Below are 26,112 nucleotides of genomic sequence, written 5' to 3'. Positions count from 1 at the left end.
CAGGCCGTATTTGATTTATCATGGGAGGTCATTCAAGACATCTATGCAGAAGATCCAAATGTTGATCAGCCACAATGGAAGAAGCCACGTCGCCTTAATTCCAACTACTCCCATCGGGTAAAATGCCCCAATGACATCACGACTGTCCAGGTATGCTAGATGTCAAAATTGCTCATTAGACAGTCGTAGTTGGTTACAGTTGGGTATCATTTTGTTCTGTATTTTGCTTCTTTCAGGAGTTTGTTACCACTGAAGTATTAAAGTTGTGTGGTCTAAAAAAAGAGAAGAATCAAAAGACAGACTGGCAGAAGATGATCAAATTTGGCCGGAAAAAGCGTGACAGAGTTGACCACATACTAGTAAGTTTATATAACCTCACATTCATGGACACCGTGATATTGAAGTAAATTTATTTTAACAATAGCACTACATTTTACATTAGCATATATGTGATATGAATGGTATAAGCATGCATGTAAATAAAGTGCATCTCTTGTAAATGAGCAGTTTTTTAATCAGACTCCGGTATTTTTTGAATTGCCTGAGGCCAGGATTAAGCGTATTAGAAGCAAAAGTATTTGGTAAACATATGATACATGCCGGGAGCATTCGGTTTATTTCATTATCTAATTTTTGACAAGGGTGTCGTTTAGCTGCTTTTGCATTTGATCTCCTCGAATGTAAAAGTCTCCCTGTAGTCAAGAATTTTAGCCGTTAAAACACATCTTTGAGCCTCATAATAGCATATGTAAACGTTTTACCTGTAATACACAGTAATTTCTCCATGCTTTAAAGGATAATTCCGGTATTTAACACTTTGAGTCTCATTTCTGGTTTGTTTTGGATGAACTACAGTGATGGACACTGAAATTTTGACAATGGGTCGTGTCTTGACTTTTTGACTCGTTTAGAAGCGTCTCTTGACTGCTTCAGAATGGAAGTCAAGGGCCATGCACAATCATGTCATTAAAAGAACACTTAACGTTCATTTTTCAAAACTGTGCTACTCATCGAGTGGTTTGTGGTGTTCGTTGATGATTAAAAACAAGTAGTGTAGCCAAATACAGTTTCAAATATAGAGCGGAAGTATAAACGCGGTTGTGAGGTATCTGAAAAAATAGTTCCACTATAGCAAATAACACAGATTGAAATCATACATTGCACCGGGTTATTTGTTTTTAATCATCAACGAACACCACAAACCACTCGGTGAGTAGCACAGTTTTGAAAATGAATGTTAAGTGTTGTTTTAATGACATGTTTGTGCATGGCCCTTGACTTCCATTCAGAAGCAGTCAAGAGATGCTTCTTAACGAGTCAATAAGTCACGACACAACCCATTGTCAAAATTTCAGTGTCCATCACTGTAGTTCATCCAAAACAAACCAGAAATTAGACTCAAAGTGTTAAATACCAAAATTATCCTTTAAAACAGCTTGAATGTAACTCTACACCCTTGCCTCATTTAGTATACGCAGATCTATGAATATGCAAATTAGTCCCCGCCTCTAACCAAATCGCACATCTCGGACCATAGATATGAATATGGGAATTAGTACTCGCCTCCACTCTTTCGCACCACCTCGGACCATAGATATATACATAAATAGATGCTACATTCGGCAGTTTCGGACACAACTGCTAAGTTCGATGCATACAATGCATTCGTTGTGAACTGCGCGTTTGCAGCATCTTTAAGCGCTGATGTTAACAGGTTACAGCACTCGCCATGCACGTGTGAGCAGCGTAGATAATATCTATGACTTAAACTACTGATCCACACGTTCAACAGTGGTAATATAATTGGTTACATGTTTGTAACGTTGGAAACTAAGGCGATTTAAAGGAAAACACCACCTTTTTTCAATATTTTACTATGTTTTTACCTCAAATTAGATGAATAAATACATAGCTATCTTTTTCAATGTGTTCACTTTTTATCGTTGTACAGCGCTTCTTGAATGTGTTAGCATTTAGCCTAGCCCCATTCATTCCTATGGCTCCAAACAAAAGTTTAATTTTGTGCCACCATACTTACTCGTGTTACTACTCATGTAACAGTCTTTAAATAGGGAAAACATGGAAGTGTTTGGTGGCTTCTAAATTCATTCCTGTTTGGATTTTAAGAAATGAATGTGGCTAGGCTAAATGCTAACACATTCACGACGCTCTGTACAAAGATTGTGCACACGTTTTAAAAACTATAGGTATGTATTAATTTGTCTAAGTTGAGGTAAGAACACATAGTAAAATATTGAAAAACGGTCGTGTTTTCCTTTAAAACTGTTGGAATGGGCCGGCTAGAATTTTATGGAGAAAATATTCATCAATGGTTTGTCTTAAACATATTAGAAAAACACATAAACACATAAAAACGTTCATGAGATAAAGCAAAAAAAAATTATTTATATTTAATCCCTCTACCCTCTTTAGGTCCAGGAGTTGCACGAGGAGGAATCTCAGTGGGTAAACTACGACGAGGATGAACTTTTTGTAAAAATGCAGCTAGCTGATGGGATTTTTGATGCTTTGCTCAAAGACACGGCTGACATTCTGACGCAAATCCAAGAGAAGAGATCCAAAAGAACTCTTTGATGATGCTCTCATCTGTACAGAGAAATAATTTTAGGTATCATTTGTCATAGGCCAGGCGTTGGCATTAGGACATTTATTAGGGAATGGACCAGACCTATCGTGGGCATCTCGAAATCTTTCAGAAGATGGTGGAGATATTCACATGTTTATCACGGACGTCTGATGAATCCAGCTTTTATTAGCGGTCCTGTGTTAACTGTAGAAGCTGCTCGGATCCAAATTCCTCATACTGTGTCTGTTCATCGTTGCTGCTAAAACTTCTCAAGTCTTCTCCTCTCAAGGGTCAGGACAGACCTAAAGGCTTACAGACTTTTTATGAACTTGTTGTTGAATTAATTTAGCTTGTATCATAACAGAAATACTTACCTTATTAATTTATTGGAGAGTAACATTTGAATTTAAAAGTAATGTTGGAAAGTGTGTAAAGAAAAGAGATTATTTTACCATTTACTTAAAAAGCACAATAAGTACAATTTTAATGTCTAAATGTCAATACAATGTAAAGAAATTTGATGCAAGATAATGATGAATGCAAAAACACTGTCTTTGTAATGTTGTTGTCGTTGCTGTATTCAAGCAAACAATGTTGTATTTACAACAGATGCTACAGTTGAAACTTAAATTGAAATGTTATCCTAACTGCTGGATTCTAGCCTTACCATTTGCCTTTCCCATTCATTTTAAGTGCCTCCATGGTTATTTGTTTGCTCGTACATGAGCGACATTTCTCAGCCTTTCGTTTGGCGTCCATTTCTTGTCTTAACTCATGTAACCAACTTATAGCCGGATAAACCTCTAATGATGTAATATGTACATTTCTGCCTTACTTTGTGTGTATCCACCATAACATCCTTTTTAAAGTAAAATATTGTTTTTTTAAGAAACAAACGTGAATGGTAATTTTACATTATGTCTGGCACGTGGACAGATTTGTTTACCTGTAGAAGAGGAAGTATTTTACTCATAGTGTACCTTTTGGTAAAACTGGGGCTCACTCATCTACCCTGGTATACTGTGATGTACATACTAGGTTGTAAATCAATCTCCATAAAGTTTCCGGTCTGATGATCATAGTGTTTTTAATGAACTGTTAAACAGCTCTCACAACTGTACTTCCTGAGCCGGTCTGTCTGTCTGATGGTGACAGGGTAGATCTAGATTCTAGATAGTTTTGTGATGTTTCATTGGGTTGGTATTTTATGCAACTGTTTTTAAAACCCAGCATCGAAACTTTTCTCATTCAATAGCATGTCTCTGTCACCCAGTTGGCAGAGCTATTTGTTACCAAGATCTCTACCTCGTCTCTACTAATAATCAGTCTCTTTGGCTAAATGTTACAACTTTTACTAGTGTCCATGGGTAACTCTGCTTTGTGGGCGGTTAGGTTCTGTGTGGCACAAATGGTTTGATAATCAGTTTCTACTAGTCACAAAAATGTTTATTTATAATGATGTACTGTGAGAGACAGAGGTGCACTTTGTAAATTGTTTAACCTGTGTAAATAGAGTCGAGGCAGATCTCCTGTGAGTAGACTCATGGAAGATTGCTGGGAAAATGGGCGTTTCTTTTGCTTCTGTGTACATATTATAGATTTATTATTTGTTAACAAACTGATCCTTTTGGAAATTGTAAATAAAGATCTTATTTCTCAGTCATGCTGTGTTTTATGGTTGGGTTGTTTTTTTAAAAAAAAAAAAAAGATTGATTTTTTTTTCTATTGTCTTGACTTAATGCTTGTGAAAAATGATTTTTTACCATCCTAATGTGAACTTGGACAGAATCTCATCTGCATTGAACTCAAATTTGCTTTTACCTTGGTGAAACGTGCTCCATTACAAACTCGAGAGGGTGCATAAGCAATATGTCAATATTTGAGCAAAGGGTGATAGAAATGGGGCACAGGTTGTCAATGCATAGCCACGTGAATATAATCAGCCATGCATTTTATGTGTCAATTTAAAGTGTTAAAATTTCGATAAATGTCACGTGTTGTGAAGGTTTCCTTTAAAAATTATGTTTATGAATCATGATGGACTTAGATTGGGGTGGGTTTAAATAAGTCTGACTTCTACCCACTCCTGTTCAAGTTCCTTTATTTTATACCCTTAGGTAAATTAGGTTTCAGTGGCAAGTTCACAGTTCCTCACACATATAACAGACAAATAAAAAACAACAATAAAGCAACACTAAAAGGACATTTTTCAAGCAGTAGATGGATTAATGTTGTGAAGGTATGATGTATCTAGTTGGTTGTAGAGATTACTTCAATGCTTCTTTATTGTTTTTCGCTATGTGTCTTTATATACTGCTCGAAACAAATAAACTAACTAACTAATAATCAAATGTAACTTTGGTTTGAGAAATGGGGGACACAATATGGGGGGAAATGTGTTCGATTTGAATAACATTTTTTGCATTTACATACGTTTAGGAACAATGGTGATAAAAAAATGCAGGAAATAGTTAAGTAAGTTAAAGTGCGATGTGGCGACGTGCGGTAAAAAAAACATGACAAATGAATGGGATTTTGAAAAGTGGGGGGGACATGCCCCCCTCGTCCCCAGTGGAAATTGCGATCCCTGATACAGCATAAACATTTAATCTGTGAAAAATGAAATACAAAAATATAAATAACACGAAACCAGCCAATCATTGCTGAAGCGTATAACAGCTTGGTGTGTGGTAGGTATGGTGCAGATTAAAAATGTGCAAAGATTTGAAGAAAGAGAAGGGGAGAGAGAGAGAGAGAGAAATTGAATGGGAGGGAGTTTTAACATGTGACCACGCGCAGTAAACTTTCAATCACTTTGTAATAGTTCAGTTTGAGCTGAAATATAGGAAGATGGCGCATCGCGGAGGTGCCACGTCTTATCACGCAACAAAACGAAGATTAAATCCTTTGAAGCCCTTTACGTGTTGTGTTATTTCTTTTCTATGTGCTTTCCCTTTAATCGCAGACGGCGGTTTGTACACGGCGTCGGATCAGGTCATTATTTTATCACCTGATAATGTGGATTCCGTCTTGTTTTCATCCAGTTCGGCTCTGGTGGTGGAGTTTTACGCGACGTGGTGCGGACACTGTGTCGCATTTTCACCCGTGTGGAAAAGCTTGGCCAGAGATATCAAAGGTTAGTTACTTGTTTTGTTTTTGCATTGTATGGACGCTGTATCATCATGCTGCCACGCTGTGATGCATAACATATGGACTTCCGTTACACATATTACCATGGTAACCGTGGTATAGTTGTGATGATAAACTGTGGTAAATTGTTTTAATCCTGTTGTCATCAAGTGATGTAAATAAACAAACTCGCAAAGAATTGTGATTGACAGTTAAAAAGATAAGTATTGTTAATTGTAGGTAAGTTACGCGACAATCTCCGCTGTCGCGGCTGTCAGTTTGGTTCACTCGACGCAACTTCGGATTCCCTCAGGCAGGCGACGTGCGGAGTAAAAACATTCTTGAAATTGTAATAGACATTTAGTTTTATTGCTAAACTACTAGTGAACGAAATTTCAATTAATTTGAACGACGACTACGAGAGTTTTACCACATGCAAAATGGAAAACAATCGGACAAAATAAAATGATGACTTTCGAGTTTCAATTGGCCAGTATTTTGTTATTCGTGAACCCATAGAGATGTTCTTGGTGTCATTTTAAAGGATTTTTTCTACTAATTTTAGCATTTAACCATGTTGAAAATATTGCTATTGTTATGTCAGATGTTTCTTTAAAAAAACTATTACCCCTTGACTTAGACATTACACAATTAGAGACTCTTTATTGTACTATACAAGGACAACGAATTTTGAGCGATCTTTATGGTGCATATTTAAATTGAAATGTTTTTGTATTTTATTTGTATGGAATTTTATATTATTGTGTTACTGACCTGCCAAGGGACTACAGGCGGAAAATAGCACTTGTGCTACAACCTGGCACAAGGCATCTATCCTTGTTTTTATACAAGGTTAATGTTAATTTTGTGCCTGCTTAAGTAAAATGAAACTGAAGTCACATCTAGGGTTAGTTATGTATTGAATATTTGTATTTAACACAGTATTGCAAGTTGCACAGTTGAATCAAGTATTGCACATCCACATCACATAGATAAGTATTGCACAATATACAGTAATTTACTGCATGGGTATTTCACACAATAAAGGAGTTGTAAATGCAATGGGATGTAAACAAATTTTATTGATCAAGAGTCAGCTGATAAACATCTGCAATCATCGATGCATCTCTACAGTAGTTGTAACTGCGGTGTTTTTGCAAAAATAATTGGGGTTTAGGTCAACTGTAATTGAAAAAAAAATGTTTTCACAAAATGCTGTAACACTTTTCCCCTTCACTCCCTTAGCTTTCTACCTACTGAACCTTACGCTTACTATGCAGTTGTAGTGATTCTAGATGGCCTTAATATGCATTCTCTACAGACAGCCGAGCAGGTCTCAATTTAGGCTCATACGACTCATCCGGCCCAAATTGTTTATGCATCTAGGGCACTTTAGGTCCAAGTTGTCTTGTTTTGGTTTTGAATCAGCCAAATCAAACTGCATGTTGCTTCTTTTCTGTTTCGTTGATCTAGATTTGAGGTTGGTGGGTGGTCTAAGGTAACAAAATCATGCTTGTCAGTAATTCTTTCAGAATTTGGAAAGTCCCCCTTGCCAAAGGTTATTGGAGCATATGATGTAACTAAATACATCTTAATTGTTTTTGCTCATATTGTGCCATATGCTCTTTGACACACCATGTTTGCTCAGATACATTTTGACTTTTTAACCACAGACTCCCTAGAATCAGATAGCAACAAACTTGACACAATTATACTTCCGTTGCTCTCTGTAGGTTTTGCAACTGTGAATTTGCAGCTGATTCTCATTAGCAAAAAGGTGTTCCCACAGGAAAGTTTTTCCCCTTTTCTGTGCGCTGGTTCCAGTTTAACAAGCTTTGCTTTCTGTGGTTTGTTGTTATAGAATGGAAGCCTGCTGTGGATCTGGCTGCTATTGATTGTGCGGATGAGAAGAACAGAAGAGTTTGCATCAGATTTGGAATCACAGGATATCCCTCTCTGAAGGTTTGTGGATCTGCAATTTGGAGCTATTAACAAATATTATTGAAAGTCCAATCGTGAAAAAAACAAATAAAATTATGTCATATTTAAAAGTCAAATATAATTGTTTACCTATACATTTTATTCATCATTTGTTAATACAATTGGCAGTTTTAAATGTAAACTCTAATTTTAACATTTCATGCAACACACCCAACAGTGTCCACAACAACCAATAAGGTAGGAGAAACCTCATTGCGGAGAAGTTAACGTTTGCAACACTTAAAATGTGTCTCGATGGTAACATTGCATAAGATTACATACAAAAAGACAATATATATTAGTGACTGAGGGTGAAGAATTACTGTTTACTAGCCCGTGTGTCTCTCACACTGTGTCCGGGCCATGGGGCAGTCCTTTGTGTGGAGCCTTTTTTTATTGACAATTACCCAGAAGAGATCTTTTATCATGGGGATTTTTTGTGAAATCATTGTCTTTATAAATGGTAGCACAGTCTTTGGTTGGACTAATCGTTAGGTCTCTACTTCATTTGGCAAAAGCTTTTATCCAAAGCGACTCATAGTGCATACAGGCTAGCCTGTTCAAGCCTGTACCAGTGTTGTAGTACTCGAGACCGGTCTAGAGACCACTTTTTAATAGTCTTGGTCTCATCTCGGAATCGACCACATTTTTACGCGGTCTTGTCTCAGACGAATAGGACTCGGAATTTTATTTCAAGACCGGCATATCACAAAATTATTTTTTTATCATTAATTATTAAATTAAATTAAATTAAATTATTATAATTTACTGATTTTTACGGTGCCATTTTATTTATTTTTTATTATTTTATTAACTTCTCTCATGGCATACACACACACACACACACACACACACACACACACACACGCACACGAGAAGTGCCTAATCATATGCACATTTCACATTTTATCATAAGTGTTTTAATGCAATGACTTGCACTGGTCTTGACTTGGTCTCAACCTTTCAAAGTCTTGGTCTTGTCTTGGCCTGTCTTGACTACAACACTAGCCTATACATCTGATTAGTATGAAAGTTCCCTGAGATTGAACCCTTGACCTTTGCATTGCCAATAAAATGATAACACTCAATCATTAAAAATATGCAAAACACATTCTGCACTGCAAAAAAATCCTTGTTGCACTTTAATTTTAATTTCAAATAAACTTGAATTTACAATTAAAGTAGTAGTCGACCAAAAAAAACAAAAAAAAAAACAGGGCCCATTGACTTTTCATAGTAGGAATAAAAATTACTGTGGTCAAGTCAATGGGGGATCATTTTTGGGTAAACTACTCAAACTACTATTTTGATTAGTGAGGAGTTGCTATTAAATATTAAAATATTAAAAAAAAATAGATTATTATTTTTTTATAATTTATTGCTACTTATCACCACTAAGTTTTTTTTTATTTAATTGTAAATTCAAGTTGATTAAACTTAAAATTGAATTTTTATTTTAAAAATGATTAAACCAGGGGTCTCCATCCTTTTTGTGAGCAAAAGGCTACCACAATTGTTAAAACAGTCTGGTGGGCTACTTTTTTAGATAGTCTACTCAAAACCTTTTCGCTTTACTTGTTAATTTTATTTTATTTTACTTGTTAATATGTTTTATAATTGTTTAAAATGTTAACAACCATAAAAGAAGACAAGCTAATATCAAAAATATTTAATAAATAAATATTAAAATTGAGGCTATTAATAGAATGTGCTTTGGCGGGCAACTCCCAGACTCCGTGTGGGCAACCTGGTGCCCAAGGGCACCATATTATAGATCACTGCATTAAACTATTTGAATATATAAACAATTTCCAAAACAATTCTTACTAAATTAATGAATGGACCTAATGTAATACTCACCCAGAGTGCAAAATTTAACGTGTGCAGAATTTTACACATGGGCTTTTGGCTATTGTTCATGCATGCATGTGTGCTGCTGAGATTGAATCCCTCAGCTCTTGTCCATTCAACTGCCTAATTTCTAAATTGGATGAATCCGAAACTCATTGTTTCAAACTCATTGTTTGATGTTCTTTCACAGATAAGGTGATTTTGTAGCTCGATTTTATCCGTTTAGTTTCCTGTGTTTTCCTTTGTAAGATAAAGGGCTCATTCTTGTGAAGGGGAAGAGTGAAGAACTTCCACAGCTGTGATTTTTTTAATGATTTATTTTAAGTTTTCCGATAGCACACTTACCAATCTTTCTCTCTTTCTTAGTTCTTCCCTGCTTACTCGAGCAATACGTCCACTGGGCAGGACCTCAGAGGTAAACCTGTCTTTATTTTTCAGTATACAAAACACAGACATATTCTAACCTTAAAAATCTCTTATTTTAAGATCTGTGAATTGTATGAAGACTTAATTTTGTGATTAATATCAATGCAGGAATCCCGAGGGATGTGAGAGGACTTCGGCACTACATTATTGAAAAATTGGAAATGCGTGACCAGACGTGGCCACCTGCTTGTCCACCATTGGAGATAGCAAGGTTGTAACACAACTGCTTTCTCGCTTATTTTAAAGCAAAGCTCTATTTTATTAACTGTGTGTGTGTGGATCCTCTCTCTGTTGACTTAACAGTGCACTTTGTAGTGTAAATAGTGTTGTTTGCATGTTATGGACGTTTGTGTGCATTTAGTCCACACTGCTATCCAATAGGGAAGGAAATGAGTGCACTACTATATTTAGTTGCATCATACTTCTTTATTTTAGTGTCATTTGACAGTGTAGAAAAGTAAAAATGACAAAAAAGCTATGAAAATGTCTGAAAATGTTCATGCCATAATTGTATGCTTTGTCTACAGTGAAGCAGAGATCGACAGCTTCTTTCAAACCAGCACTGTGAAATATCTGGCTCTTGTGTTTGAAAAGAAAAATTCTTATGTGGGAAGAGAGGTAAGATCAGCTGTTTGACTAAAATATTCAAACAGCCAAAAATACTTTGTATTGGTAAAAATTATTGCCAAAAATCATTAGGATTTTAAGTAAAGATCATGTTCCGTGAATATATTTAGTCAATTTCCTATCAAAATGTATTTATCATTGTAATATGTGTTGTTAAGGAGATCAACTTTAAAATTTTGATATTTTTTGCACCCTCATATTCCAGACTTTCAAATAGTTGTATCTTGCCAATTATTGTCCTATCCTAACAAACCATACATCAATGGAAAGATTATTTATCAGCTTTCAGATGATGTATAAATCTCAAATAAATAAAAAACTTGACCCTTATGACAAATATTTGTCATTTGTAGGTTACCATCTCAGAAAAGTGTTAATAATAAGGTTTTGTGGTGCCTCCAAATTTTTATGACCATTTTTATTTTTTCCTGTGGCAGACTGTCATAAAGACAAGTCATTACCTTTACATCCTTTAATTTATAAGATCTCTGTGTACATAAAATCTAATCTTTTTGTATAGTTGGTGTGTGTGTTTATTTTCTTGGTGACTTTTTAGGTGACGTTGGACTTATTGCAGTATGAGAACGTAGCTGTGCGCAGGGTTTTGGACACGGAGACAAGTTTGGTGTCCAGGTTTGGTGTGACTGAGTTTCCTTCCTGTTACTTATACAACTCGTCTGGAAACATCTCGAGACTGAAAGTGTAAGTTAAGACCTCATTCACTCTTTCTTAATGTGACCGTACAACAAGTATAGATGGTTTCATCGGCCATGCGCGCGTTGTTGCGGTAAAACGCATGGCCCAAAGTTAACTTCCCATCTGTGTTTGTTGTTTATCGATCTGGGGAGTTGCTAAAGTGACCTTTGGAACAAATATCTTGTTGAAAATAAAATGTTTTGGTTTCCAAAAGATGGCAAGCATAGATCACCGCTGTGTGAAGAGAGGCTTGACAGCCAGGCAAGAAATCAAAGATTTGTAGCTAACGTTTTACACATTAATTTTACACCGTAATGTTGGGTCTGTGTATTGGCTAATATGCTTTAGCTGTCATTTTAATTTACTTGTTATTTATTTTGCTTGTTATCAGAAGTCTACCGGAAGTAAAGTTTGAGCCACACACTGCAAAAAAAGATTTTCAAGAAAAAATTTCTTAGTATTTGTGTCTTGTTTTCAGTTAAAATATCAAAAAATTCTTAAATTAAGATGCTTTTTCTTGATGAGCAAAATGACTCAAGAAAATAAGTCTAGTTTTTAGACCAAAAATGTCAAATTTGAAGGGGGGGTTCAATGGTATTTCAAGCATTCTGACTTATTAACACAGTTATAGAGTTGTTTCCTCATGCTAAACGTAGTGTCAAAAAAGCAGTTGGACATGTTACAGAGTATTTCTGTGCCGAATGCACTTCGGCAGGGTTCGTACAAGTTTCGGAAAGTTTTTTTCGATTACAGGTCCAACTGACATTTCAGGGGTTTTCTATACATATCACATCTTTATATGGGCACTTCCCCCGGAAAACCCCGCCCACCTGTCAATCAGCAGGAGACGCTAGAGCTTGCAAACATCTTATCACGCCACTCAGCTTTGTTTAATTTCAAAACTCAACAATGGCACGAAAGAAGAAGTGTGTTTTTGGATGTAAGGAGAAGAAATCCATCCTTATGAAAACAATGGATATAGTTTATTATCAGGGGTAGCAACGGAGTTTTGCGTGTGTGTTTGATGCGGTGGATTTTCATGATGAGTTACACGTGGTAAGTAAGACTTCTGTCTTATGTTGGAAATAGGCGCGTGCATATTATATAAATGACACGAACATGTAGTGAATTATAAGTTAAAACAGTGTTGTATAGTGTTGCATGGCTCGTACTCGCTCCTCCCGCGGTATAACTCCTCCTCCTTCATTTTTTCGTACGTTATTGGAAAGATTCGGTAAAGCTAATCTTTCTTTTATAAATCTTATTAAACTAAAGATTCTTCGGATCTTCGGTATTACATAAAGGATGTAATACTACTCTATAGGTACTCCAGATTAACATCAGAAATGCAGAAACGGCGTGTGTTACGTGAGCTTTAAGTGATTTTGTGCCTAAAACAAGCAAAAAAAATCAGCCAATGGGGTAAGCAAATTTTTCTTGAATTTTGTGTTTAAGAAAAAGTTCAAGATTTTTTTGCCTACCCCATTGGCAGATATTTTTGCTTGTTTTATGCAAAAAAATCACTTAAATTTGATATTTTTGGTCTTAAAAACTAGACTTATTTTCTTGGGTTGTTTTGCTCAGCAAGAAAAAGCATCTTAATTTAAGAATTTTTAGATATTTTTACTGAAAACAAGTTTTTTTTCTTGAAAATCATTTTTTGCAGTGCAAAAGCTGTTTTTCATGTCGTTGCAGCTGAAACCGTCTGTAAAATCCAGGCTGATGTCATGCAAAATGCCTAAAATGTATATAACATTCTTACAAATTTGTTTATTAGCTTGTGCACCGTTTTCGGTTTACTTCAAACCATGAGCCATTGTAAAATTGAAAGTTTCTTCTTTTTGGATTGATCTCTTTACCATAGTGTCCAATTTTAAGATTCTCATAATTGTGATCCTGGACCACAAAACCAGTCAAAAGGGTCCATTTTTTGAAATTGAGATTTGTGCATCATACGAAAGTTGAATAGGTAAGCTTTCCATTGATGTATGGTTTGTTAGTTTATGACAACAGTATGACAGGTTAGTATTTGGTCAAGATACAACTATTTGAAAATTTTTGTCATTAAAAAAATGTATAAATTTGACCCATACAATGTATTGTTGGCTATTTCTACACATTTACCCGTGCGACTTGGTTTTGTGGTCCAGGGTCACAATTAAGCATTTTGCATTTGCGTAATCCCATCTTTTCAGTTTTATAACCATTTGCAATTGCAACAAGAATCCCACGACATCTGGTTGTGTTAATGAAACAACAGAATTTGAATGCATGCAATTATTTAAGATGACATATCATCTGTGATAATCATTTCTAACCAGGGGCATAAATCAGAGCTTTTTTTGCTTTGTTATGCTTATTTGAGAAAAATAACTTGGCACAGGCGTGAAGCCCTTTAGACCACAAATGCAAAAGAGAAATGATTTATGGTTGGTTTATGTTGTTTCCATTTCCCCTTGATGGGGTGTGCGTGTGTGTCGAGCGGGGTTTTAATCTTCTCCATCGAAACAATAGTGCTCCTTCTCTGCATTTCACCTGCCAAACATTCCCTGCTCTACAGAGCAACAGATGGCGTCTCGTCAGGTCTGAATGCATGATTGATCTAGGGTAGCATGCGCAAACACACGTACACTCGCGAATGCACCATCTATCTCCGCAATCTCCCCAAACAAACTGGTCCCTGTGGTCTCGGAAGCGTGCCGAGGGACCCTGGGGACCACCGGCGTCACCCCCTCTTCACTTCCAGTATCTCCCCAGTGAGGGTTGATTGAAGCTGGGGTAGATAAGGTGCTGTGTGTCCTCCCGTGCTGGAGACACTGGAATGCACAGCAGTGTTTATTGTTCGATTGTCAGGGTTAGTGAAGAGGGTAATGATCAGAAATGACATCTCATCGGCACACCACGCCCACCATCTGTTCATCTGAAGAGGGAAGGTAAATAGATGATGGTGGAGAAGAGAAAATTATAAGAAAGATGTAGAAGCACATTCCTAGACACACATTGGAGTAGCTTACAGTATTGTTTTTAAGCTAATTCAGTACTTTTACAATTCAGTATATAAAAAAGAAAACCTTGGTAATACTTTACAATAAGGGTGCATTTTTTAGCATTAGTGCCCTCTTAAAGTGCTGGGTTAGTTTCAACCCTGCGTTGGGTTAAAAAGGGACGAGCCAAGCCTGCCGTTTCAACCCAAAATGCTGGTATGTTTTAACCCATTGTTGGTTCAAATATAAAAATTTCCTGGGTTAATTTTAACTCTGCTGCTGGGCTCGTCCCTTTTTGACCTAACGCTGGGTTGAAAATAACCAAAAAAAAATCCTAACAATGCACTATGCTTCAACAACATTTATTAATACTAATTTACCAATAAATGTTTAAAATCAAAAGTTGTATCTGTTAACATTAGTTAATGCACAATACATTTGTGTTAACATTAACCAGGATTTATCATTGCTGATAAACTATTATTGGTTATTGTTTATGTTAGCAAATGCATTTACTAATGTTAACAAACATTAACGTAAACACAAATGCTAATGTTAACAAATACAGCTTGTTAAAGTGTTATCAGAGTGATGTTCATAGTGGAAATTTGTACAATATTTGCTTTTAATGCCCCCTTATGTTAAATTAAACCATCAAAGTATGAGGTGTATGGTACAAAATTAACAAAATGGTAAAATGTCTCTAAATCATTTGGTAAATTGCTAACCACTGCATTTTAGGAAATTTGGGTTTTATTCAATACAGAAAAAATACTAAAAGGTCACGGGTAATAAAGCGTACACTGACTACTATTTTATCTGTTATTAGGGTCTGAGCACCAATATTTTTTGCCAATTTGTACATATTTTCGAAGCCCTTAACATGCTTGAATTGGTATTTGTCATGATTGGTGACAATACTTGGGTGTGTTGTCAAATGCGCGGGATGAAGTCTCTTGGATCTTCACAAGACTTGGTATTATCATTGTCCTCGTAATGAAGAGTCAAGATTAAGGGAGAAAATGTACATCAGGGGTGTCAAACTCAAGGCCCGCGGGCCAAATCCGGCAACACATACAGGATGGTAAAAGGTCGGAAGACCAAATCCTATCCAGCGAGGAAATGTTTTTCGTCTCGTTTACAGAAATGTTTTGCGATGTCCAGCTGGGATTAGTTTACAACACGTCTATTTTCGCCAAATACGCGAATTACTCATCTGAACCGATTACTTTATATTAAATGATTGAAACTACTGATCTGTACAACACTGAACTCATGAGACGTCAGTCAATCAGACATTCAAAGCCAGGTAAAAAAATCTCAGCTTTTATTACAAAGAGGGCAAGAAATGACGACAATAAATGCATATTGTGGTGTAGATTGTAGTATCTGAAAATGCCTCTCATTTTATTATAGAAAATTTTGAGTGTGCTCACATACAACATGTGTTTTTGTTACCACATTTATTTTTAAAATAATCTGTAGAATAGTTGTACACTTTAATACACTTTGTCATTATTTGCCAAGGCTTCTACTTTTAAAGCTAGATATTAATTGAGTTATTAACAAAACCAATAGTAATCAAATGCAGAGAAAATTATGCAATCTACTATAATAAAAGAGTTAATACATTCACATAGTCTTACAAATACAACCGGCCCTTTGAGAGCAACCGTAATGCTGATGTGGCCCAGGATGAAATTGAGTTTGACACCCCTTATGTGCATTGTTCAAAGTTGGACATCACTTTTGACCACTACTGTGATTACAGCAAATTCGATGTAAACAAAATTTCAATGTAAATGCACTTCCTGTCTCTGATTCGAACCCTAATTCATTGTCTAATCCAAACCCTAACCTTCAAACTTACATTTCAATCCTATATTTAACTGAATCAACAAACAAGAGCTTGACAAACATGGACCATGAACTCTTCTATAGCCTGGCCGACTCAGTTGAAGTCATGTTTACTCATTTCTCATTCTCTTCTCCTCTTAGACTCAATGAAGCACGCGTCTTCTACTCATACGCCCTCCAGAGACTGCCGGGAGTTGTGAGGACAGGCAAAGTTAAAATCCCTATCACCGATCTCATCCAGAACACAACCCTAGAGGAGTGGAGAACATTTAACAAGTTAGTCCCCACAAACCCTTTAAATCCTCAATACTCTCATGAATACATAATTATGAGAAATAGTTTTCTTTATTACTGATACACATTTTAATATCCATAGCAGATTAATAAATACAGAATTTGAATATGCATTAAAGAGCACCTTTTTCCGATTTACGTTTTTAAATTTCCTTTGGTGTGTGTGTATTAGTACATGTTAAAGATATGTAAAAGGTATGCATTCATTTTTCTGCGGTGCATTTTTGTCAAGTCAAAGTCATTCATTTCCTTATTGCCTCTTATATGTATTGCATGGTTGTTTAAAGATAAAGATCATAATATGATTATAATGATGCATCCCATGGCAGTGTTTTACTGCAGAGCTTTGTGTGTGTGTATTAAGGACTCGTGTATATATGTCTGATCTGGAATCAGCGCTTCACTACTCTCTGCGTGTAGAAGTGGCTGCTCACGTCAGCATTAGTGGAGATGATCTGATTGCGCTCAAGAAGTTCGTAAACGTGCTGGCAAAGGTTAGTCACACTTACACACGCACACTAAAAATATCCTTCAGTATTCAGTCTATCAGCTGAGGCCAAGTACACTTATTTGCAGTACATATTGCAAACCACTAGAGGGGGATACATTGAACACTTAAAAAAATTCTCATAGTTTGGCACAGATTGTCAGCATTGGTGGCCTTAATTGATCTTTGAATGTGCAGCATATGCCCATATAGATGTTTAAGGATGAGATTATATGTGAAAACTCAGCTAAAAGTCATTTGTTTGTGCTTTGTACTGTTTTCAACATGAAATCATCCTATGTAATGTAAATAATATTCTGAAAAAATATAACCTTGATATCTTTAGTAAGATCATATCAAAGATTGAAATCAATGTGAAATGAATGACTGAAATCTCCAAATCTCATCATTAGTGTATGAGACTTTAAAAACGTTTTTAAAAACGGATTTCACAGACAGGGTCACAAATTAGGGCTGCTGTGGTCAAGGGTGACAACCACGAATGTGTTCCTGGACTCTTGTGATGATGAGGGGTTGTAAAAGTGTCTTTACACTACATTATGTATCCTTTATCATTTTCATATCATATCAACTCTAGTGGAAAGTCCATCTTCAAATATTTTCTTAGGGTGTATAATTTTTTTTTATATATAAAATTATCATTAGCAGAAAATATTATTGATGTATATGGGTCAGTGACAAAAACTGTTTGGCATGATGAGAATTTCAAAAATCTTTTGAAAATCTCAATGCACATAAGTTTATGTTGATTTTATTACATTTTCATCATTTTTATGAAAGTTAAGACTGAATGGACCTGAAAATGTCAAATGGTGTAACCGCCAGTTGCACCAAAGAATGAGATTGTCCTCATGTTTTAGTGTTTTCTGTATGCTTTCTAAATTAGTCCATATTTTGCATCAAAAATAAAAAATCAGCATTTTTTCATACATATTTTTATTTTTTGCCAGTGTTAAAAAAGTTAAATATTTTATATTTGTTTGTTTGCAAAATTTGACCCAGATTTTTTTTTGTGAAATTCACTTAAATAATCTTCTGATCGAGACGCGTGCTGCGGATCTCTTTGATGATGTCTTTAACAATGACCTTTCACTGGCTTTGCGTCCGTCCAGCGTACCATTGCCAATCCCTTTGATTATTTAGGGCTCTCTGGGGAAAGTTTACACAGATGCCCGGAGCAGTGGAGGAGCCCTGGGCCGGCCTCCCATTAACCGTGGTTAGTTTTGTCAATATTCCTGCAGCTCCCTCTGGTATTCCAGTCTTAGCCAGGCCTCTTCAGAGTGTCCTTGCTGTTTTTGGCCTGCTCTTTCGAGCTGCCTTGTTAAACAGACACGCTGGCTGCATTAATTGACACTCTGTGAAGAGGAAGCGTTTAACCCCACTAAAGCAAAGCGTGCTGAGATTAATGATGGCAGGGAGGAACAATCTCCCATACACACACATTTATACACCCACTGACTGAGCAGTACAGTGGTTTGAGTATTGCAGGTTTTGGCATTTTAGATTAAGGTGCTTAAAATGCAGACAGACTAATGTAATAGGATTACCCTGCAAATGTCACATGAGATAGAAAGAAGTCATACCTAAACCCCATACACTTGAGAATAATATTAAAAATATAAAATTGGTGGCACAGTGGGTCGAAGGTCCCTGGTTTTAACCCCGGCCAGGCCTTTCTGTGTGAAGTTTGCATGTTCTCATTGTGTTGTTTTCTGGACAGAGATTATCTTAAACCAGGACTAGGCCTAAATTTAATTAGGAAATATAACTAGTTTTAACAAATGCCTTATTAAAAACATTACTTGTGTGCATTTTAATGTAAAACAAAGGGCACTGATGGGTGATTCTCATGAAATCCAGATTAAAATGTGTCTAGCATCAGATTTTTTTAAATTCTGAACTTACTGTAACCATTATTTTTAGAGGATTAAAAATATTTCCTATAGAATTATTTACATTTTTTAGATTATCATTATCAAAAATTATCATTACCGCAACATGATATTACATTAGATATATGCATTTACAAACTCATGTTTCGGTAATGAGAACTAAAAAGTTGTCTAGGTACTACGACAAACAAAATTTCAACTTTTATCTGGAGAGAAAAATTAAGAACTGCTTACCTGGTAGCCATCTTGAGTGTCAGAGACAATGATGTCCCTTCAAAAATTTTTTTTTGAAAATGTTAGTTCCTTGAGGGCTTAAACAAGGATTGAAAATTGTTGCGGAGGATGAGAAAATTGGTCTTGGACACATTTATATTCCTTATTATTGTCTCTACGTTTATCAATGATCACCAAATACCACATGTTTCTTTACTGTAAATGTTTATAGTATAACATGCACTGAAGATTTTTATTTTTTAGATTTTTTAATAATAAATATTTCCATGTCAAAGAACCCAAATCCAGTCATGGACACGTTGCGGTAATGAAAATTTTCCCCTTAAATGTAGAAAAAAACAACAAAATTGGTTTGTATGATGTCATTTGAAATCATGTGCAAAATAGTACATGAAGAGATGTTTGTAATTTTGTTAGCATTTACTTTTTTTATCAAAATGTTTCATGACACCTCATAAGTCTAATTTTGCGAGAATCACCCTGAGGTATTTTAAGAAATGTCCGTGCAAGTTTTAGTTTTAGTTTGCACAGCTCTTACATTTATTTTAGTCTAGTACTAGTCTAATCCCTGTCCGGGAAACCGCCCCCTTGTGTATGCGTGGGTTTACTCCGGTTTCCTCCGACAGGTCAAAAGCATGCAGGTTAAGTGAACTTGTGATGTTTTTTACTATAGTGAATGTTTAAAAAGCGCAGACATGCTTGTGTACTTTATTGTTGCTTAGTGAGTCAAGACGTGCGCTACAATCCGGATTTGTATGAATCAGAACTTGTATTTCAGGATTTAAGGAGTGAGAGCATTACAAAGAGGTTTTAGGATTAAACATCTTTATCCTGCTTTCCTGAAAGAGGCTTCCAGCCTTGTAAAAGGAGGAGAATAAGGAATTAGAAGGCAATTTGAATTCCAGACCCAGTCGTAACTCCATCTTTTATAGTATAGTGACCTAAATTATTCAGTTTTTTGGCATTGGGGCAAAACAGAATGTAAAGGCACCTTAGCATTTTCTTCTAACATCTTTTGGAGGCTTATCCAAGGCCTCCGTTAAACCAAACCGCTTTCGGAATCGAAAAAATAGTTGGACGGATGACTAGCACCTGTTATTCGTTCACAGCATGATAACCAGGCGCAGTTTAAAGGGCTTTTACACGGCCCCCTTTGCATATGGGTCCAAGGGGCGAGTGAGGTGGGATTAAACCCAGGGCTTCTTCAGGACCGACAGATGCCTTCTCTTTTGAACCTCTACCTCCACAGAGAGAGAGAAAGAGAGAGAGAGAGACTGTGGTTTTGTAAAATGCTGATACTAATCGGATTGGAGATGACATATTGCTTGGGTGGAGTGGATTGTCATGGTCCGGAGGGGGGGACAGTGATTGGAGTGAGCCGTTTGTGGTTTATGATCTATATGACTGCTTAGGTAGATGGAATATGCAGAGGATAAATGTATATATACTCTTACAGCATGATTGACAACATACTGTAAACTCTGCAGCCTTTTCTGAATACGATGGTGCCTGGGAAAACATTGTGCTCTCTTGAAAACTTATGCATTTGGCAGATGCTTTTATCCAAAGTGACTTACAAGGTATACATTTTTATCAGTGCACTACCACTGAGCTATGCAGGAGTCTGATGTCACGCATGCAGTGAAAGACTGTTTTCTCCACCTGTGCCGCTCTGATTAGCTTTCCTTGGCTGCGTTCTCTATGGCCGAATCTCCCAGATTAAGGAAACAAATCAGAATGGAGTGGGGCGTTGGGGTTAAGTAAATCTCCGCAAGGCCTTTTTAAGTGAGCTACGTTTTAATAGAGATCCTGTTAGTGGGTGATGAATAGAAGGCCGCACCATGCTGAACAGATGGCCACAGGAAAATTGAAAAGACGCAGAGGCACAAATCAAAGAAAGGTGCACCTCTGGGATCCTGTAGGCCACAACACGCACACATACTGCTTTAATGTGTCTGTTTATGGGGTGTGACGGAGTGTTAGTGTTGGCTTTGTGGCCCCAGTTTAGATGCAAAAATCGTAAGGTCAGCACTGGCATCCATCCAGGGCCATTGAATCTGTCCGTTCCCTCATGCCACACAACTTGTGCTGGTCATTACTAAACTTTCAGACAAACACACACTTTTTAATATTAATAACTAAATGTTGCTTTTTAGAATGAAAATATAATTTTTTTCAAGTTAAAAACGCACCTATTTCATTGCTAAAAACACAGTTATTTTGGGTATTTGGTATAATACAATGTTTTCCCGTGGTTTAAGGTTAAAAAAAACACATTATTTTCCACATACCGTACATTTTTGTAGCTCCAGATTTCCCTCTTTTCCTGAAATGCATGGATTTTAAAAGCGCTGTGTCCCCGATTGGCCAGCTAATCTGTACGTTGTGATTGGTCTGAATACCTCTGACGTCAGCAGGAAATGTGACGCTCCTAACCATGTTTGAAAGATTCGCTCACAATGTTATGCTAACAGGAGTTAACTTACAGGCTGTGAGTCCGAAGCGGGAGGAATTATGATAATGTCGGTCTTGTCTACATCACCAATCCCAGGAAGTAAACTGTTGCTTGTTAAAGGGCCCATATTATGCAAAATCCACTTTTGACATAAATGTGTGTATGAACACAACAACCCATACAGGGTGATTCTCACAAAAACCAGACTTAGAAGGTGTCCAGCATCAGATTTTTTAAAAAGACCTTGAAGCCAATTTTTTTTTTTTTTTTTTTGCACATATAAGATTAAGGTCTGAACTTACTATAACCATTATTTTTAGAGGATTTACAACATTTTCCTATAGAATTATTTACATTTTTTAGATTATTAAAAATTATCATTACATTAAATATATGCATTTACAAACTCATGTTTCGGTAATGAGAACTAAAGCCATCTTGAGTGTCACAGTAAATTATGTCCCTTCCAACAATTTTTTTTTTTAAATGTTAGTTCCTTGAGGGCTTAAACATTGAAAATTGTTGCGGAGGATGAGAAAATTGGTCTTGGAAACATTTATATTCCTTATTATTGTCTTTTACATTTACCAATGATCACCAAATACCACATGTTTCTTTACTGTAAATGTTTATAGTATAACATGCACCGACGCTTTTTATTTTTTTAATTTTTGAATTCTAAATATTTCCATGTCAAAGAACCCAAATCCAGTCATGGACACGTTGCGGTAATGAAAATGTTCCCCTTAAATGTGGAAAAAACAACAAAATTGGTTTGTATAATGTCATTTGAAATCATGTGCAAAACAGAACATGAAGAGTAACTATATGCTTCTTATTTTGAAAGCATTTACTTTTGTTATCAAAATGTTGATAATAATTTCGTGAGAATCACCCTACAGTGAAACAAATCCACCCTCTCCTTCTTTTTAATCCTCATTAAACATGCTGTTTTGATTCTCTTGTTAATGTGATGTCACACTGGTGTTTTCAAATTAAGGAAGCCCAAACATGCATTTTAGTCTAGGACTAGGATAAACCCTGTCCGGGAAACCGCCCCTATATGATGTTTAAATTACTTAATATTTGCCAGTCTTATTCCTATGCTTTGAAATCATATCCACACTTAGAATCTGTCCAAACATAAAATATAATAATGTGTTGATTGTTTTTTTACTAGTATTTTCCAGGTCGTCCCTCTGTAAAGAGTGCACTGAAGACTGCGAACAGCTGGTTACAAGAACAGAAGGGCACAAAGATTGAATACAATGATTTTAGAGAGGTGCTGGATAATGTTGTACAGGTTAGTGCCATCTTACCATGCGAGTATTTATATTATTGCAGGTACATTTACTGTCCAAAGTCATTTTAAATGGTTTTATAAGGTTGTAAACAAAATAATATTTTCTGTAAAAGTGTCTTATATAACTAAAAATAATAATTCCCTTTTGTCCGAATAAAAAAAAACATTTGAAAAATCTTTGGAAATCAAATATACTTGCAATTATATACTCACCCATGTATTAAAATAAATGTTTAAACGATATCTGCATTTTAACACTTGACACATTTATTAGAAAAGGTAATGAAGTTTGTCAATACTTCGACGTAAACATTTCTGCACTTAGAATTTGGGTCATGGGGTCAGAGTATTGGGATACTGTCAGTCATTTAAATGTGTGAATATAAACAGCCAGTGCTTTATAGAAACACAATTTGAGCCGTTTCATTCAACAAGAAATGCAGCCTGATCAAATGTGCATAAAAGTGTGATTGTTTAAATGGCAAGAGTATCATTCACATGCCTATACACACTGTGGCATAGTTAGTAACATCATTACCTCTAAGCCATCCAATCAATGAATCAATAAGGAAGTAAAGAGTCCCGTAAGGAAATGCGCTGATGTCATCAAGATCATTGCCTCTTATAGACACACCCACCAATCAACTGCTGAGTGAATCTGTCAATCACAGGCCACTTGGTCCATAAACCAGCCAATGGGAGAACTGGATTCACTCCAAATCAGTCCGGATGGTTTAATGCTATTTGATATGAGGTTTTATTTATGTATATCGAGTCATATGTGAAATATGACTGAAAATGATTGTAGTTCCTTTAACCTGGTTTAATTGCAATACCCATATCACTTCATTTGAGGAGTGACTGAAGAAAACATTGATTGACTTGAATTGATTCTTGTTATTTAAGTGCGACACGAGTCAATTGAGATTGTATGTTTGTGTACGTTTACAGATGAGCGACGCGGTGTTGCCTGAAGGTGTGCGATGGGTCAGCTGTCAGGGATCTCAGGCCCGTTACCGTGGTTACCCCTGCTCAATGTGGACCCTCTTCCATGTGCTCACGGTACAGGCAGATGAAATCGGGGGTTCAGGTAATAATGCATGCACGGCACCTCAGCTACACCTTTACACATATAACACAATTTGTTAAACTCCAAAAATTTGAATCCTATTCAGATCACATTTTTTATAGCTTTTTTGCTAATGTCACATTTTCACATCAGGTAAATTCAGCTTGACCTTGCGAATTTGCACGTATTTTAAAAGTTGGCTAATTCGTACTAAGTGAATTGTACCAAAACAAACGATTATCATAAATAAATAAACAGTAATGAAACCTAAAAAAGCTGAGCCCCATTTTTGGCCTTTCGTCGACCCCTAACTTCAGAGCCGCCATCAGCTGTCCTTTGCCACATCCTCTTAGGCCCACTTGAGACAGACAAACCCTGTCTATTGTGTACAGAGCCGACACTCGTCCGCATTGGGCCATGCGTGGAGGGTCTGTGCACTGGGGGGTTTGCTTGAAAATCTACAAGAATGCCACATTCCAGGAAGTCCGTGTGTCACTGTTTGTCCATAGGATCTGTTTTGCAGCTGGAAAAGTAATTGTTTGTGAGTAGAAGAGAAGGATTTGTTTAGATTATTGGAATTGGAAGGGTTAATATAAGACCCAGTGAACACAACTCCTCCACTAACACTTAATCCAGCAGCTTACAGTGGGCGGAAGAGGAGAGCGGAGCAGGGGGCATCTGCGTGTGGATGCGTATGAGCATGTGGACGGGGGTCACGTAACCTGCAGATGGAAGGGAAGAGATGGTGTCTCCATCTGTCCACTGTCAATGATCTGGATTATGGTTGGGTTCACCAGCTAAACAGAAAGAAAGAAGGTCTGGTGTACTAAAAACAATGTTAAACTAACCCACAGAGAATACCGAGTCAAACCGGACCTCTCTCACAAACACCACCTGCGGTGACCTGTCTTTGGCATGCGTTGCGTTTAAAAGAGTGGATCTGTGGAGATTTGTGTAAGGAAATCTAGGATCATTAGGTTGGGGATAGTTTGTGAACTGTTTGTTGACTAAGTTTTTACATTTTCATTAAGCAGATGCTTTTATCCAAAGTGTATAATATGAGAAGTGCTATACAAAGATACTTTCAGCAATGTTTCTCATTTAATAGAGACATACCTTACTCAGTGAGGGTTTAGTTGGATTGCAGTCATTATTACAGATGATATTATATAGATTGTAGCATGTTAAAATTAATAATAAAATGTATTGTAGCATATTAAAATTGCCACTTTGTAGGTGTGAGCAAAATTGTGCCGTTTTGGGTGTGTCTTTTAAAATGCAAATGAGTTGATCTCTGCACCAAATGGCAGTGTCGTGGTTGGATAATGCAGATTAAGGGACAGAATTATCCCCTTCTGACATCACAGGGGGAGCAAATTTCAATTACCTCTTTTTTCACATGTTTGCAGAGAATGATTTACAAAAATTAAGTTACCGGGTTGTTCTTTTTCACATTTTCTAGGATGATAGAAGCACTGGAGACCCAATTATAGCACTTAAACATGGAAAAAGTCAGTGTTTTTTGTGATTTTTGTCATTTGTCACCTTTAAAAAGTACACTTTTTTTATACAAAGGGTGCATATAGTACTTCAAATGTACATATTGGTATCTCAAAGTTAGCTTTTGTGTTTAGCTTCCTGTAGCTTGTATTTGGTGGCATTGATGGCCAATGGATATATATATATATATATTTATTTTATTTTTATTTATTTTTTACAAATTTATATAAAAATAATTTTAAAAAGACATTTTTTTCTTGAATTTATACATGTATATGTGTATTTATATATAAAGTACACACACATAAATAATTCAAACACAAACTTTTATTTTGTATGCGATTTATCTAGGGATGCACCGATACCGATACTGGTATCGGGTATCGGCCTCGATACCACATTTTCTAAAGTACTTGTTAAAAGTCCCCGATACCTGGAATCGATACCACGGTCTGAGAAATGTCTATGTTTGTGCGGCGTGTAAGGGGTTAATGCCTCTTGTGTTGTCCAAAGAGGCAGAGTTTACAACAAACTGGAAAACTAGTCCTTTTTTTTTTTGTTAAATTATATGACTAAAGCTGTTACCTGTAAATTTAAATCATGTTTTTTTATTAAATACTCGGTATCGGCAAGTACTGAAATGCAAGTACTCGTACTCGTATTCAAAAAAAGTGGTATCGGTGCATCCCTAGATTTATCGCAATTACCGTAATTGTTTGA

General features: G+C 36.3%; 2 protein-coding genes across 12 annotated transcripts in view; both read left to right on the top strand.

Moving 5' to 3' along the window:
* The window catches only part of cep350 (centrosomal protein 350), a 55,003-nt gene extending 50,753 nt beyond the window's left edge, over positions 1 to 4,250 (top strand). For all 11 annotated transcript variants that reach the window (XM_065248436.1, XM_065248438.1, XM_065248441.1 and 8 more), the window contains 3 exons: positions 4 to 150; positions 237 to 359; positions 2,434 to 4,250. In XM_065248436.1, coding sequence (XP_065104508.1) covers positions 4 to 150; positions 237 to 359; positions 2,434 to 2,595 — 432 coding nt within the window. In that variant the 3' untranslated portion in view covers positions 2,596 to 4,250. The remainder of the gene's footprint in view (positions 1 to 3; positions 151 to 236; positions 360 to 2,433) is intronic.
* Positions 4,251 to 5,406: 1,156 nt separating this feature from the next.
* The window catches only part of qsox1 (quiescin Q6 sulfhydryl oxidase 1), a 30,296-nt gene continuing 9,590 nt past the window's right edge, over positions 5,407 to 26,112 (top strand). Inside the window, exons 1-10 of the mRNA XM_065248431.2 lie at positions 5,407 to 5,723; positions 7,578 to 7,678; positions 9,914 to 9,962; positions 10,082 to 10,184; positions 10,501 to 10,591; positions 11,157 to 11,302; positions 16,279 to 16,413; positions 16,796 to 16,925; positions 22,701 to 22,823; positions 23,775 to 23,913. Coding sequence (XP_065104503.1) covers positions 5,438 to 5,723; positions 7,578 to 7,678; positions 9,914 to 9,962; positions 10,082 to 10,184; positions 10,501 to 10,591; positions 11,157 to 11,302; positions 16,279 to 16,413; positions 16,796 to 16,925; positions 22,701 to 22,823; positions 23,775 to 23,913 — 1,303 coding nt within the window. The 5' untranslated portion in view covers positions 5,407 to 5,437. The remainder of the gene's footprint in view (positions 5,724 to 7,577; positions 7,679 to 9,913; positions 9,963 to 10,081; positions 10,185 to 10,500; positions 10,592 to 11,156; positions 11,303 to 16,278; positions 16,414 to 16,795; positions 16,926 to 22,700; positions 22,824 to 23,774; positions 23,914 to 26,112) is intronic.

Source organism: Paramisgurnus dabryanus, chromosome 11 (genome assembly GCF_030506205.2).
Source record: "Paramisgurnus dabryanus chromosome 11, PD_genome_1.1, whole genome shotgun sequence".
In the NCBI taxonomy this organism is placed as follows: domain Eukaryota; kingdom Metazoa; phylum Chordata; class Actinopteri; order Cypriniformes; family Cobitidae; genus Paramisgurnus; species Paramisgurnus dabryanus.
Note: the sequence above shows the minus strand (reverse complement) of the source record. Positions and strands in the feature narration are given on the sequence as shown.